This window comes from Juglans regia, chromosome 6 (assembly GCF_001411555.2).
Source record: "Juglans regia cultivar Chandler chromosome 6, Walnut 2.0, whole genome shotgun sequence".
NCBI lineage: Eukaryota > Viridiplantae > Streptophyta > Magnoliopsida > Fagales > Juglandaceae > Juglans > Juglans regia.
Window position 1 is genome coordinate 22,738,985 of NC_049906.1, and position 17,042 is coordinate 22,756,026.

Consider the following 17,042-nt stretch of genomic DNA (forward strand, 5'->3'; position numbering starts at 1 on the left):
GTAACGTTGGGTCGTGCGCAAGGAGTCCGCAAATGGTGCTATAGTCTTTTTTTTTATAATATAATTAAAACATTTTTCTTAATATGTTAATCTTAACACCGGTCGAACTGTTTTTCTTCCATCAACAGCCCTCCAATGGGTGACTTCCACTTAGACAACTCACCGACACCACCATGTGCGCCAACCTCACAGTATTACACACGATTTTCCTCTCTCCATTCTCTCCTCGTAGACTCAGCCCAAAATTGGTTCCATTCTCTCCCACGGAACCTTCTCTGCCACGACAACGACCCCTCTCCCTATCGTCGCACGAGGAATGCCCCCTCTCTCCATTCTGTCCCAAGGAACCCAGATGACCTCTCCATTTTAGGGTTTTTTCCTGTACGACCATTGGTCAAGTTCTTCAGGTTTTAACGACCATTGATTTTGGCTCATATTTTCTTTTCTAGCTCGTGACTTGTATTTTGGAAATCAGAGGTTAATGTTGTTTTTTTCCTACTGGAGTTCGAATCGGTTTGTGTTGGCTTCAGTTTTGTTGGGTTGCTAAGAAAATGTTGGAAGCAATAAGGGCGCCACTGAAATATGCATGATTCCGATTTTTCTGTTCTTTTCTTCATGAGTTTTCTTGGCAACCAAACAGAGATGAGTTTCACTATGATTTTGAATGAATTGTGGTTTAATAGTGGGTTGCTTTTTGGGAGAGGAGATGGAGGAGATGGGCGACAGAGATGGGCGACGATGGGGATGATGGGCGACGAAGATGCTTGGAGACAACATCACTTGAGTGGTCTGGGATCACACAGATGAATAATCTAATGTGATGCACTTTATTGACTTAATGTGAAATAAGTGATGTGTCAAAATTTAATTGTTAGCTATTTATGGGTCAATAGCAGACCGACCGCTTCAAAGCGGTTTTGTTTTTTAATTAATTGCACATACACTCATACACACGACCAAACGGTCCAAACCAACCTAATTGGATCGGGCGGGTTGGGACATGAATCCGAAATGGTGGGGTTTTACCGTTTTATACCGAGAGGCTCTGCAACACAGTAGGGTTTTAGGCTTTTAGCAATTAAACATTGCCTCTTGGAAGATTTCTTGCAAGGCGCCAGCCGAGAATAAATTGGCAATGGACGCTGAAAGCAGCTGGAAATCGACACCGCCATCGTAGCCCTGGACGGGTTGAAACTGAATAATACTTCGATCGAGAGGCGGCCCCGAGCAGCAGGTTTGCGGTGCCGGAACCGGCGAGCTTGTTTTACACGCTATTTTTTTGAACCGGGTTTGAGGGCGTATGCTATACCTTTGTGAACTGCGGCTTCCTAACTGGTCTGAGCGGAAGAAGAAGATAAACGGGAAGAAATGAAGTTAAGCGAAATTTGGTGGGAGAGGTAGGCAAAGAAGGACTCTCAGGCTCCAAAGAAAGACGGACTGGGACCAAATTGCAAACGAGGAACAGGATGGGTTTTAAGAAGAGCTTCGAAACGTAAGCTATTCGTTCTTTCTGCTCCGATGAGTCTTTTTCTATATCTCCATGTGGTTTCTTTCATCAGTTCGAGTATTTAATTTACCCAGAAAATTCATTTATGCTACTCGTAATCCTATTCGTTTCAAGTCAATCTCTCCGGCGCTTGCCCTCTTGAACTCCACCGAGCCCTCAGATTTATCCACGGATGATGAATATTCTTATGCGATCTCTTCTTCTCCCGCTTCTACTGTCACGTGTATGTCTGGTTATATCCCGAACAGCACAAATCTGGCTGAGTTGGACTCGTCGAGGGTTGTTCATATTTTGAATACTCTAAGAAAGGATCCCAATTCTGCAATGTCCTTCTTTTACCAGTTAAAGGAACAAGGCTTTCTACATGATGTCTCCACGTATGTAGCTCTTGTTGGGATCTTATGCTGTTGGAGGCTGTATAGGGAGTTGGATGCTGTCTTTTTGGAGCTCATTGTTGGGTCCACGGATAAGGGGAACTTGCGATTTGAAATTCCCCATTTGTTTGAAACACTTGCATTGGAGGGGCTCCAGGCCAATGAGACATTGGTTAGAGCATACAATGTGCTGGTTAAATCGTATGTCAGTATTGGTATGTTCGATGAGGCAATTGATATTTTGTTCAAAACAAAGAGGCGTGGGGTTGTTCCCCATATCTTCACCTGTAATTTTCTCATGAATCGGTTAGTTCATCATGAGAAAATGGACATGGCTATAGCCATTTACAAGCAGCTTAAGAGGTTAGGTCTGAGTCCTAATGATTACACCTATGCAATCATGATTAAAGCACTATGCAAGAAGGGTGATTTAGAAGAAGCTGTCCATGCCTTTCAGGAGATGGAGGAAGCTGGGGTGATCCCCAATGCTTTTGCATATACAGCATATATTGAAGGGCTTTGCACCCACCGGAGGTCAGACTTGGGATATCAAGTACTCCAAGCTTGGAAAGAGGCAAATGCCCCTATTGATGCATATGCTTATAGTGCTGTCATTCGTGGGTTCTGTGGCGAGATGAGATTGGATGAAGCAGAGAATGTCTTTCTTGACATGGAAAAACAAGGGGTGGTCCCTGATACACAATGCTATCATGCATTGATCCATGGATACTGCAAGGGTTGGAATCCGCTAAAAGCTTTGGCTCTCCACTATGATATGGTATCAAAGGGTCTAAAAAGTAACTGCGTAATTGTTAGCTTGATTCTTCAATGCTTGTGTGACATGGATATGCTTCTTGAAACAGTGGATCTATTCAATGAATTCAAGGGGTCTGGGATTTTTCTTGATGAGGTTTCATACAATATTGGGGTGGATGCCTTGTGCAAACAGGGGAAAGTGGATGAAGCCATAGATCTGCTTGAAGACATGAAAAGTCAGCATATGGTATTAGATATTATGCACTATACAACCTTGATTAAAGGCTACTGCTTCCAAGGAAAATTTCTTGATGCTATGAATCTATTTGAAGAAATGAAGGAAAAGGGTTTCAAGCCTGACATTGTTGTTTATAATGTACTTGCTGATGGGTTTTCAAGAAATGGCCTTGCATCTGAGGCACTTGAATTTTTGGTTTATATGGAGTCACAGGGTTTAAAGCCAAACTCGATTACACACAACATCATTATTGAAGGTTTATGTATAGGAGGAAAGGTGAAGGAAGCTGAGGAATTTCTGAGCAGCTTAAAGGATAAGAGTGTGGATAACTATTCTGCTATTGTTAGTGGGTACTGTGAAGCCAACTGTACAAGCAAGGCCTATAAACTTTTTGTTAAGCTAACAAAGCAAGGAGTTCTGATTAGAAAAGGCTCTTGCTTTAAACTACTCAGTAACCTTTGTTCTGAAGGTGATAATGATGAAGCTCTTGCATTGCTTGAGACAATGTTGTCGTTGAATGTAGAACCTAGCAAAGTAATGTACAGTAAAGTCATAGCCGCACTTTGTCGGGCTGGAGATATGAAAAGGGCCCGGCGGTTTTTCAATATTCTAGTCGACAGGGGGTTAACTCCTGATGTCATTTCCTACACAATGATGATACATGGGTACTGCAAACTGAACTACCTACAGGAAGCCTGTGATCTCTTCCAGGATATGAAGGCAAGGGGGATTAGACCTGATGTTATCACATACACAGTTTTGCTTGATGCTCATTCCAAAATAAGAAGGGTTTGTTCTCGTCTAGACATGAGGGAAAATAAGGAAATGAAAATTGATGCTTCAACCATTTGGACAGAAATGGAGGATAAGGGTATAAGACCCGATGTCATTTGTTACACTGTTTTAATTGACGGGCACTGCAAGACAGACAGCCTTCAGGATGCTGTTGCCCTCTTTGATGAAATGATCGATAGAGGATTAGAACCTGATACAGTGACTTACACAGCTCTTTTGTCTGGCTCTTGTAATATGGGAGATGTGGATAGGGCTGTGACCCTTTTTAATGAGATGTCTTCTAAGGGAATACTGCCTGATACCCAAACCATCTCGGTTCTTCACCGTGGTATTATAAAAGCCAAGAAAGTGCAATTTTGCAAATAAGCATTCTGTTGGCAATAAGTGTTTGGATGAACCCAAAATCAATGAGGTAGTTCAGTCAAGCATTTAAAAGAATCTAATAAAAAATGATGCTATTTCTTTTTTTTTTTTTCATTTTATATAGTGACTTAAAAAATAAGCATTCTGTCGGCAAAAGTAATGATGCTATTTCATTACTTATCAAAAAAAAAAAAAAATGATGCTATTTCTTGATTTTCAATTATTTACACAGTGAACACATTTTGTTGTATTTTTCTATTGAAGGTGGCTCTTGATTTTTCAGGCAGAGAAGAAGGGAAGCTGTTTAGTAGGCCACTTGGAATTCAAGTCATTGCAGGTATCAAACAGATGTGTACATGAGCATAAATGGAATTGCCAGAAGGGTGATTTACTTGGGAGATAAATTATTGGTAGATTGAGGTTTTGAAACTTCATGTGTGGCCTATAAAATCTAAATTAAAACTTACTTCATTACAGAATTCCTTGTGGAAGGATGGACATGTATGTACCCAGATCAAATAGATATGGGGATGAAGATTGAGATCATAAAAGGGATGATGGGGTTAAAATTAAAAATAGACACTGAAAGCTGAGAAAGGGTGAGGTGGCAAAAGTGCTGCCTGTGCATTTTGAAAATTAATTAATGGATGATGTGAAGTGACTGGCTTTCGACATTAATTTATACATATTTCATCATCCATTAGGTTTTCACTTGTTACTTGTTGCTACTTTTTTATGTATGTTTTCTAATGGTTAATGCTCGAGTTTTTGTCACACATCATTGATTTTGTATAACTTACGCTTGAAAAAAATGATTTTATAAAAAGGTGAGCTTTTGATCACGTGAATTGGGACTTCCTTTTCTACATGCTTGGGAAATGCAGTTTTGGGGAAAGGTGGTGTTCGTGGATTAGGCATTGTGTTTCTACTACCGATTCTCAGTATTGGTTAATGTAACCTTGCTGGTTTTTTTGCATAGCTCACGTGGTTTGAGACAAGGGGACCCTTTGTCCCCTTTCCTTTTTGTCATTATTATGGAGACATTGGGTCAGATGGTGGAGGCTGTTGTTTTTTTTTTTTTTTGGGGAGCTATTAATGATTTCACTTTCACATCTTATTTTTGCAAATGACACAACTCATTTTTTGTGATGCGGATCGTGGTCAGATTAAGCCTCAAGGGCTGTATTATCATGTTTTGAAGTTATATGGGCTCAAGGTGAATCTTGGAAAGTCAGAGATGGTTCTGGTGGGGGTGGTGCGTAACATCAATAGTTTGGCAAGTTTGTTGGGCTGTAAAATTGCTTCTTTACCTTTGAAATATTTGAGCCTTCCGTTGGGGGTGCCATTTAAGGCTAGTGTTATTTGGGATGGGGTTGTAGAGAAAGTTGAGACAAGGCTGGCTGGTTGGCTAGTGTTATTTGGGATTGGGTTGTAGAGAAAGTTGAGACAAGGTTGCCTGGTTGGAAGCGGCTATATTTTTATCTGAGGGGGCACACTTATTCTTATCGAGAGTACTCTTTCCAATCTCCCCACTTACTTTCTATCATTGTTTCCATTGCTTGCAAGGGTGGCCAACCTGATTGAGAAGTTTTTCTTGCTTTTTTATGGAATGGTATGGGAGAGGAAACTAAATTCCATCTTGTTATTTGGAATAAAGTTTGTTCTCCTATTTCCGTTGGAGGGTTGGGGGTTCGTAATTTGAAGATCTTTAATAAAACTTTATTGGGGAAGTGGCTATTGAGATATCAATTGGAAGGAGAGTCGCTTTGGAGGGAGGTCATTGATTGGAAGTATGGAAGTACTTGGAGGGTTGGTGTTCTAATGAAGTTTGGGAGGTTTATGGTGTGGGTCTTTGGAAGTTCATTCGAAAGGACTGAGAGGAGTTTTTAGTCATTTTAGTTTTGATGTTGGAGAGGGATCTAGGATCCTTTTCTGGTTTGACATTTTGAGCCCTCAATAGTGTGTTTTTGGCTATCTTTCGATTGGCTTCAGATCGGTTTGCTGCTGTATCTGACTTGCTTTGTCGTTCTAATGGCTCGATTTAGTGGGATATTTGCTTAACTAGATCTGTTCAGGATTGAGAGATTGATGAAGTTCAGCTTTTTATACTCTTTGAGGCTTGGTGGTAATGATGAGGATAGGATGTTGTGGAAGTCCAAGGATCGTAAAAAGCTTACTGTTCGCTCGTACTATAAGCTGTTGACTTTTCAGACTTTTCAGAATAGTCCTCATTTTCCTTGGAAATGTATTTGGAGGTCTCAAATGCCTTCCAAAGTTGTTTTTTTCATTTGGATTGCCTCTCTTAGGAAAATTTTGATGTTGGATAATTTAAGGAAGTGGGGGATTATAGTTATGGATTGGTGTTTCATGTGTGAAAAGAATGAAGAAACAGTGGATCATTTACTCTTGCATTGTAAGGTGGCAAAGGCTTTGTGGGAAGGCATTTTTGTAGATTGGCTTGGCTTGGGTGATGCCTTTGAGAGTGGTTGATCTTCTTGCGTGTTGGAATGGATTCCATGGTTGTTCTCAAGTGCATTTGAATGGAAAGGATTGTGCGGTGTTTTAATGACAAGGAGTGTACTTTGGAGCTACTCTGGAATTCCTTTGTGTGGTATTTGTTGTTTTGGTTTTCTGCTTTAGTGATTAACCAAGTTTCTGTTCATGATTTTCTAGTGTCGCATTCTGTTCCCTAGAATTTATTTAGGTGTTTTTTGTTGTATACTTCTTGTGTACATGGGCTTCGCCTATTGTCTTGGACTGAGATTCCAGGCACCTGCTTAGTCGTGATCGTGTGGCACTTAGGCAGTTTCCTCCCCGAAAAGGCTTAAGTCAGCCACTCCCGAAACTTCCAACCCCGCTTGGCCACACGCCTTGGTGTATTGACACTAGCACCTTGCCCACTCTTGGAGGAAAGTCACACACACATAAGCACAAAGGCACACGAGAATATGGGAATGAATTCCACCATACAAGAATTGTATGCAAGGTGTTTGTACAAAGCTCTCACCCAAGCACACCCAAGCTTGCTCATCCTTTCAAGACTCGCTTGAAAGTACTCTCACTCTATCCCTCTTAGACAAGATGAGATATGAGATGCCTCACAAATGAGACCCCTTCCCCTTTTATAGCCAACCACCTCCTCAATAGACAGTGGAGATCAATTTGATCCAATGACTCACATGAATTCTCTAGACCCTTCCAGAGAAGTCCACCAATATCTAGAACCTGTAAAATATTCTAGAGCATCTCTACACCATTTTAGAGACTCCACACGCTCTAGAACTCTCCTAAGAACACCAGAACAGTCCAAAGCTTTCTGGAGCCTTCCGCCACACTCTAGATTTCTCTAGGGTCACCTAGAACATTCACCCTCCAGATTATTCTGGAGTTTTCTAGTATCCTCTGGATCCCACTAGTCTTCCAGAACACTCAGGGTTGCATCCTTGAGCATGCCACAAGCCTCAGCCACTTGGGTCGTGATATTATACATTCGTTTCTAATTAAATTACTTCTTACTTGTAACAAAATTGGTGAGCTGTATCTTGATTGCCTGAGCACTGTTGTTTGTCTCTCTTTTCTCCCATTAATCACTCTAGCAAGTACCAATTGCTTGCAATAATTGCAGCATTTTCAGGATTTTGTTTCTATTGGCTTTTGCACTTGGTGATGTTTTGTGATAAAGCTTTCAGGTTTGAACTGGATATGTTCTGTGAACAAAACAACCAAGCATGTAGAAGAACGGTTGGAAAATATCAACAAGAATACTATCAAGCTGACTTTCCAATTTGTATTGATTCGCAGGCAGCCTGATTTATGGGTAATGAAATTTCAGGACATATATCATGAGATGTAACCTCGTTCTTCAGATGCTTTATTATTATTTTTTCTGATGTAATTTTTCTTTCTGGTTTGTTCTAGCAGCTTAAAGACTCACTGCCATTGAAAGTTTTTATGGTGACCATGGGCTTGATTTGGTGGATTTGTCTAGGAAGAATGTGCTCTTGCTTTGCCAGTTTTAAAGTAGAAACAAGAAGAGTAAGCGAGGTGTCATTCTGATTTTAGTGTAGTGGGCTGAGATTTATTCTACTAACTCTCACAGATTACTTGGAAAGATATTCAGCATGAAAGGTAATATTTTTTCCTCACATCTTGGTATCTTGACATATTCTAAGCTCATACAGCATTACAACTCTTGGTATGTTTCAGGCTCATGATTTATTACGAGTACACTAATGGTAATACCTACTACCGAGGCGCATATGCAAGTAGAAACACTTGGTATGTTTTAGGTTCATGTTTTCAGTTATTACCTTCATCCCTTTCTCTGGTAAATGGCAATTGCTTCTGTTTTGCTTGCCCTCCCTTGTTTGGACCAGATTGTGTGCATAGGACGTGCAAAACTGGGTTAATGCGTGATATGATAATGGGGATGTTAAGTATTTATTTTTTTAAGATTGAAACAGATTTGATAATGTGGAAATGAACAGGGACGTATTTAGGCTCCGTTTGGATGTTGAGTTAGTTTCGTCTCGTTTCGTCTCATTTCATCTCATCTCATCTCGACATCCAAACATCACTCAAAACACAAATACTTCTCAATTTTAAATCTCAGTTTTTTTTTATCTAATAATTACCTAATCATTACAATTTTGCCAAACTTCCAAACAAAATAAAAAAAAAAAAAAATTTTCAAATCTTAAAACAAAAATAATATTTTAACAATTTTTTAACTTTATAATATTTTTATTCAACTTTTTCTCATTTTTCAAAATATCATAAAACAGCTTAAATCAAACAATTTTACTACTATTTATAGATTTCTCATCTCATCTCATCTCATCTCATCTCAATATCCAAACGAGGTCTTAGTAATTTGTTTTATTATATTCAAGACAACTGAATCAGACAGTTACCGTGTAACATCCTGATTTAACATAATATCGAGTTTCCATTGTGTATTTTACAGCCCTGCCTGCACAGATGAAAAGAAGTTACAAGTGCAGAGACAACAACAGGCGTCTTGATTCTTGCTATTGCTTTCCGAAATAGACAGTCACCAATTCGGACAATTTTCATATTTGGAATATGAGCACCCCGATCCAGATATCCATGGTGATCAATATCAACTCAAAAAGTGAAGTTGTCCAGATGAACAGTTACAGCCAGAGATGAAAATATCAATTAGGCAGGATGTTGCAATGGGGCACCATAATTTCAAGATATCGAGTTCCATATCCTGCTACAAATATTCAGGATGTAGAGCCCAGACCATATCAAATGATGAAAAGGAACCCGTAGGGGCCGGCTTAAGTGGTAAAGGCCTTGGTTTTGGGGGTATGCTCCCCTAGATCTAAGATTCAAATCTCCTTAGGTGCAAACAATCTCTATGGGCTATTGGACTGAGAGATTTTTTTCTTGAATTACTCGAGATGCATTTGTGGGAAACTTCTTGCCGAGGACTTGTGCATTCCTGGGATTAGTCGGGACACTATTCCTGAACACCTGGTACCAATCAAAAACAAAATGATGGAAAGGAAGTTGCAGCTAAGCTATGGCCGATTCATTTAGAGCAATTTTTTGATTTCTTCTGGGCGGAATGACAGGAATTTGCTATCTCAGTTCAATAACCAATACGCTTGATCTTCGTATTCTGTTTCTCTCTAAATTCCAGGCCATTCTAGCTGATCCTGGCTTGGAATGTGTTCGCTAGCATTACCATATACGTTTTGAATCAGGATGGTAATCCCGTAATTTTGATGCAGTTCACTTCTTTGTAAATGTTCTTTAATTCTTATGACAAGTTCGTAATTCCGAACATTTCTAACTCTTAAATATATATTGTTGTATCTCCTTGGTTTCTTCTCAAACCATAAGATACTACTACTTTTTCCTTTCTGTCATATTCAATTTATGTTTCATAGCCTTCAAAAAAAAAAAATAATCCATGTTTCATATGGTTATCAGCAGCTTACGGCTCTCTCTCTCTCTCTCTCTCTCTCCCCACCCTTGATGTCTTTTTTCTGGCACTTCTCCACAGTAATATCACTACATTTTTCTGTTTTTCTAAATTGTATTTATCATAAAGGACGGGATATCAAAATCAGTTCCATTAGGGTCCAACATACGGAACTACTAGTGTTAGGAGGTCGTTCAGAGCGCGTTACAGAAAGAAGTACAGAAACTAGGAAGGTGGTTAAGGAAACTATCTTGGGTATCTTCACTGAAGTTGTGAAGGCACTTGTGGATTGCACTTTGTCTCAAGAAAGAGAGCTGTCGAAACTCTCGTGCCAGTAGTCGTGTTTTATCTCTCGAAGGGGGCTCAAATGGAGATGGTGGGAGAAGAAACCTCTGTCATCCCGGAAGAAATAGAAGGGATGGTAGAAGGGTAGCCGTGGAGCTTCGAGAGATAAGTAAGGAAATGGGCTCAGATGGGCCTTAACTAAATAAAGATGGATTCAGGCTTCAGACAGTAGGAGAGCATGTGGGCTAAGGACCAGGATGCAGCTGCGGGCTGGACTCATTAGCAGTACTTGTTTTTACTTTATATAATGGTTTTATGGTCCGTGGGCCTTCAGTTAAGAAGGGTATTTTAGTAATTTTACTTCATTAGTATAAGAGGTCTGTATCTGCTAGAATTAGTTATCATCGAGAGTATTCATGTATGGGTAGTGATAGGGTTACTATCCTATTAGTAGTATAGTAATAACCCTATCATTATTCTTCCTCTATTGCTTTCTGAATTGGAGGAGCCTCCCTCCAAGCAGGCAAAACGTTATTCAATACTACTATATACCCTTAACAATTTCAATCTTCATCCACTTCATTACATTCCATTAAACCCTAGCTATTACAAAGTGGTACTAGAGCCCTCGATCCTCCTTTTACTGCCATGGTTGAAGGCACGTGGTTTACCCAGTTGCAGGAAGGGTTTCATTCCTTCAAGAAGACGACGGACACTCACATGAAACAAATAGAATCTCAATTTACTTCAATCGATGTGGAGATGCAAGCTATGAGACGCCAAATGGAGTCTATGATGCAACAACTATCTTCAATGGCGTTAGATTTGTACAATGTAAATAACCAGAAGTCAGGAGGACCTAGCAACAATGGCAATTCCAGTAATACTGACTAGATGGTATACATCACACAAGCGAGATCCACCCAGAGCAGTACGTTTGGATTTCCCTACATTTCATAGTGGTGGCCCTCATGGTTGGTTGTATAAGGTGAGCCAATTCTTTTCCTTCCATAATACACCACCTCAGCGCCGTTTGAGACTTGCTTCCTTTCATGTGGAGGGCAAAGCCATAGTCTAGTTTCGGGACCTTGATGAGTTTATGAAGGCTTTGTTAATTAGGTTTGGGCTCAGTAGTTATGATAATCCCATGGAACAATTGACTAGGCTTAGACAAGTGGGGACAATAGAAGAGTATAAGGCTCACTCTGAGGCCTTATCTAACAGGTTATGTGGGTTGTCATAGCAGTATAAATTAAATTGTTTTCTAAGTGGCTTACGTGATGAAATACGAATGCCTGTATGTATGTTTAACCCAAACAATCTCATATCTACCTATGGCCTTGCAAAAATAAAGGAAGAAAATGTTTCCTTGCACAAAAAGTTCATTCACAGAAATTCCAACCCACACTACATTGAGCTAGCCTCTCTAAAATTAAACCCAACCCACCCAAACACTGAGAATCCTAAAACCTATGGAAAGGCAGTAGTACCTGTCCACAAAATTAGTCAAAATTAGATGAGGGATAGACGTGAGAAGGGCCTATGTTACCATTGTGACTCAAAGTGGCATACAGGCCATAGACGTCAAAGCCCTAAACTGTATCTAATTGAAGAAGTACTGGAAGATCTGGACTTAACTAAGGAAGGAATAGACACATTAATGACCCAGGATGGGTGTTCGGATTTGACCAAATCAGGAAAAGACTCTAAAATTTCTTTACATGCCATAATAGGCTCTATCAATCTAAGAACCATGCGAGTTAAAGGAAAAATTGACAGTCAAAGGGTGACAATTCTAATTGATTCAAGAAGCAGACTTGTTCATTAGGGCCGGGTTTTTTCCAAGCTTAGTCCGGAACCTGGATAACCGGGTTTCGGTTATCGAACAAATCCGGGCCATACCTACATAGAAAAACCAGGGTTTACAACTTGGTACCCTTTTTTTTTTCCCAGTTTGAATGTTTGAATGTTTTGATTTTTTTTTTGTTCCTTTTTAGCAACTAAATGGATAGAAACTCAAAAGAAAAATGTATATTATGTCCAATGAATCACCCATTTTATGTTTTTTTTTTTACTCTCTTCTCCATTTGGCTTTTTATTAGTGGTCAAGGAACATGTAGACTTTGATTTAAAAATAAAGTTTGAATGCTGCAACAACATTTTTTTTCATGAAAAAATATTCATAATGTGTAGGCTTTGATTTAAAAAAAAAAAATGGGTGCAACCCGAAACCTAGGCTCTGGGTTTTTAAAAATTGGTTTCAATCTGGGTTCCGGCCTGGGTTTGACCCGGGCTAACCCGGTCCAGCTTTGAAACCAGAGTTCTGGTTTGGGTATACCTGGGTTCTCGGGCTGGACCTGGATGAATAGTACTACCAAGAAGTATGCACAACTTCCTTAATTCAACTATACTCTCTCGGCTTCCCTTATCAGTTATGATTGATGAAAAAGTGAAGGTGAAAGTGGCCAATGGAGACGAAGTTGAGAGTGAAGGGAAGGTTTTGGGGGTAACTATCAACATCCAAGTAGTAATTTTCCAGGTGGACATGTACCTATTGGATTTGGCAGGTTGTGACAGGTCTTGGGCATACAATGGTTGCAAGGGCTGGGCATACAATGGAAATTCAGAGAGCTCATTATGCAGTTCACTCACAATAGGTGGTTGTGACATTAAAGGGACTTAGTATTAACAACTGGACTGAAGAGGGGTATGTGCACAGGTCTAACAACACGGACAACAAGGGGCTCTTACTGCAATTAATTGAGGGAACACCAGCAGACCAAACACCACCTATACCTGAACCCATACAACAATTGATAAACAATTACCTTGATAGTGTTTCCTCCCCAAAAGGCCTACCCCCTATCTGAACCCATGATCACACTATCACCCTCCAACTAGGCACTAAACCTATGTTTGTTAGACTGTATCGTTATCCTTATTTTCAGAAGGATGAAATTGAGCGTATCATGAAAGAATTGTTGGATTATGGGGTCATTATCCCTAGCCAAAGTCCCTGCTCATCCCCGGTTCTATTGGTGAGGAAGAAGAATGGCACGTGGTGGTTGTATGTGGATTACAAGGCGCTGAACAACGTCACTGTAAAAAATATCCTATTCTAGTAGTGGATGAATTGATGGACAAATTACATGGAGCCAAATTTTTTTCTAAACTTAACTTGAGGTCAGGTTACCATCAAATCAGTGTGACAAGAAGACGTTCCTAAAATTGTAATTAGGACGCATGAAGGCCATTACGAGTTCCTAGTTATGCCTTTCGGCTTAACTAATGCACCTTCCACTTTTCAAAGCCAAATGAACAAGCTTTTTAAACCTCATCCTCGTCGCCTTATTTTGTTATTTTTTGATGATATACTAATCTATAACAGGGATGTTAAGACCCACTTTATCCCATATTTGTAAGGGGTTATGGTGCTATGCCTATTTATATCCTTATGTTTAAAATACTTTATTCCTTTGATATCCATGATTTTCTTGTATCATTGGATACTTATGCTTAATATCTTTTGTATGTCTCGTGCACTTTAGCTATGCCTATTTATATCCTCAATAAAATCCTTGTTTTACTGATAAAAAAAATGTTTCATATGGTTAGAAAATAAGATATTTGAATTTAATAATTTTAATTTCTTCTCAAATTTTAGATTTTCTTTTTCAGTGAATTGATTTAATATGCTTGAACCCCAAAATTATAAGGGTCATTCTTGTCAATCTTTTTTATCATTCTCAAGTATTTATATACGAGTATGTTCTTCTTAAAAAAAATCACAATAATGAAAAGTATCTCATACTTTGGAAGAAACAAACTAATATATAATATAATGAATATTAACACGAGAATGATTGTCACAATATTTTCTCACACATAATCATAAATTATTGTTTTTATTTTATGAAGTAATTATCAACATATATGTTATATATTCTAGCCAACGTAAGTTGGCTTTTAAATAAACTCTAATATTAAACTTTTTCAGTCTTTTAGTTTGAACTTTGGTCATTTTAATCTTTCTATTAATATATCATTAAAGTCTGCTAAATATTCCATATAGCTCAATTCATGGAATAACCCAAATAAAATAAATTCAAAATTTTTAAAGAGAAATTCTATTTATAGTCATGAGTGGGAGATTGTGTGTGCAGTCTCATTAATGAATATGAGTAAAAGTGAAAAAATCATCATTTTAAAAAGGATATTATTGTAATTTTATTTTTTTTTTAAACATAATTGTATGGGCTTGCATGAGTAGTTCCCAAATGGAGCCTGTATGTAGACTAACTCATTTTTAAAAGCCCATTTTTAAAAGAGTTGTGCTACATATAGTTATTTTTGCGTACTCTTTGTGCACTCTACTGATATGATTGGCTAAAACAATTATTATATATTAAAAAAAATGATGCAACCAACCACATTATTGGAGTGCGTAAGCAGTACGCAAAAGTAACTGCACATAGAGTTTTTGTTTTAAAAAAGAAAATTTATGAACCTAAGTATAGCCATATACATAAGCATGTGTGTATATGCATGTGTATATATATATATATATATATATATATGCGCGCGTGTGTGTGTAATGGTCATCTCGGAACATTATATCGTCATATAGCAAGATTAAAATATTTCACTCTAATGTCCAAACTAAAATTGTCATCAAAACTAAATTCAAAACTTTGGTATAGAGATTTAATCACGTTCCAAGTAGTATACCAAGTAAAGTTTTGAATTTCGTTCTGTACCAGCCAGTACGACCGGTATTTACCGTATTGGGATAGTGATCGGTACAGTAGAGGTATGTGTTTCATACCGAGTCAAATAACGGTCGTACCAGTGCGTTTCGGTCAATACTGGCCGGTTTTCAGTGTACCAGCCAAAATTATTAATTTTTTTTTGTAATTAATGTAAAAATTATGAGTTTTTCATAATTTTCACTCCAATTCTCACATCTGAAGATTATTTTCCTAACTTCTTTTAATCATCTTTTCTCGAGAACTAAAAATCAAATCCCTACTTCCCTTTTCGTGATAAAGATCATGAATAATTATTTTTTTAAATAATTGGATTGAGAACTTAGAAGTATTATTGAGTTTTATAAATATGTGTTTTAATTTTTTAAAACTTGCATTGATGTTATTTTGAAATATAATTTATATATATAATTAATTTATTATATATAGACTATCCCAAAACGGTATCCGAAACGATACCAGTATCGAAATATTTCATTCCAGTGCCTTAACCAAAATGACCACCAACACGGTATTCAAAACTTTGATACCAAGTTGTTGGAACTGCTGTTAAGTGGAGTTGGTAGTGACTAGAATTCTGTTCAAAGTTGGGCTGGAAGCCGATTGAAGAGCTGTTGGTAAAGAGGTTGAAACTCAGATTTAGAACCAGGCAAGGGCAGTAGACGGGGAACACCTACCTTGAGTTCTATTGGCAATTTATAGAGCTTTTGGCAACAGTTTTCAGTTGCTGCCATATCCCTCATCTTTTGTAATCTAGGTGTTGTCTACGATGTGACTAGAGCTTAGTCATGTATACATAATCCATTACTAACTCAACAAAATCTTAATCTTCTGAAGGGAGTGAAAGTAAGCAGTATCACTACATACTAACATAGTGAGTTCATTGCCTATGGATACCTATGGATAGAGTAGGGGTGGGCAGCAGGGCCTCACCCTCGCTGCCCCGCCTCGCCCCCGTGTGGTGGGGCAGATTACCTCGTCTGCCAGTTGCGGGGGGCAGGTGGCCCCACCCGCATCTAGCACCCAAGGCGGGGACGGGGGCGGGATAGGGTGACCCTCGCCCTACCCCGCATAGTTATATATATATATATAAGTATATATATATATTTATATATATATATATATATAAAAGTAACACGTCATTTCATGCCTAGGTTTTTTAACTTAATAACAAATAACAAAACGACGCCGTTTTGTCAATGGAAAAATAGCGTCATTTTGTTATTTGTTTAGATCCCCACTAGGAGCTCAGTACCCTACCCAGTTGAATCTCTCTCTCTCTCTCTCTCTTTCTAAGTGTCGCTCGGTCGCTCCCTCTCTACATCTCCGTAGCCTTCTATGACTCCGTTTTCATCTCTGTCGCCGAACGTAAGAAACCCTAAATTAAGGTTTTATTTTTTGTGATTTATATTTTGGGGAATGAAAATTGGAGGAAGGATGAGATTTAATCGGAGATAGAGGATGGGATTTTGTGAACTGTGTGCTGTGGAGACTTGATTGTGCATGTGGTTTCAATCGTTAATGATTGATGAACAATGTGTGAATTTGTTCGTGTGTTTTTTATTTATTTTTTGTTTGTATTATATAATGTGTGTTAATTTTGATCATTGATGAGTTGATTTGTGGCTAATTAATTCGGATTGAAACCCTAAATTAATTTAGAGTTTCAATCTGAAACCCTAAATTATATATGTTTGGAATCGAAACCCTTTTATCATCATCAAACCTGCTCTTTGCTATTATTTCTATATTCTTTATTGGTTTGTTTTCAAAGTTATTATTTCTAACCTTTTATGTTGAATATTTTAGTTTGTTCCAGGATGCAAGTGAATATGCATTCTCTTGCCTTGTCGTTTACTTTTTATTAGATAGTAATTCTTACACTTGGTTTTATAAATCCAAATAGAAAAATTTTGGTAGAAGTAACTTGTTTTGAAAAAGCACAAGAAAATAACAGCGATAGTGAAAGTGTAAATAAATTTATGACCCCTGAAATTTTTTC

General features: G+C 38.3%; 1 protein-coding gene across 4 annotated transcripts; it reads left to right on the forward strand.

Annotated features, from left to right (window-relative positions):
* The first annotated feature begins 1,074 nt into the window (after positions 1-1,074).
* On the forward strand, positions 1,075-9,933 carry LOC108998360 (pentatricopeptide repeat-containing protein At2g26790, mitochondrial-like). Of its 4 annotated transcripts, none has more exons than XR_004801735.1 (6): positions 1,075-1,492; positions 4,317-4,370; positions 7,723-7,850; positions 7,955-8,161; positions 8,240-8,311; positions 9,000-9,933. XR_004801735.1 is itself a non-coding variant. In XM_018974896.2 (6 exons), the coding sequence occupies exon 1, from the start codon at positions 1,541-1,543 to the stop codon at positions 4,034-4,036; it is 2,496 nt and encodes an 831-aa protein (XP_018830441.1). In that variant the 5' UTR covers positions 1,075-1,540; the 3' UTR covers positions 4,037-4,082; positions 4,317-4,370; positions 7,716-7,850; positions 7,955-8,161; positions 8,240-8,311; positions 9,000-9,933. The 4 variants fall into 4 exon arrangements, 3 of the variants coding, with proteins under 3 accessions (XP_018830441.1, XP_018830440.1, XP_018830445.1); XM_018974896.2 differs by having other exon boundaries at positions 1,075-4,082; positions 7,716-7,850; XM_018974895.2 differs by having other exon boundaries at positions 1,075-4,082.
* Positions 9,934-17,042: the final 7,109 nt, after the last annotated feature.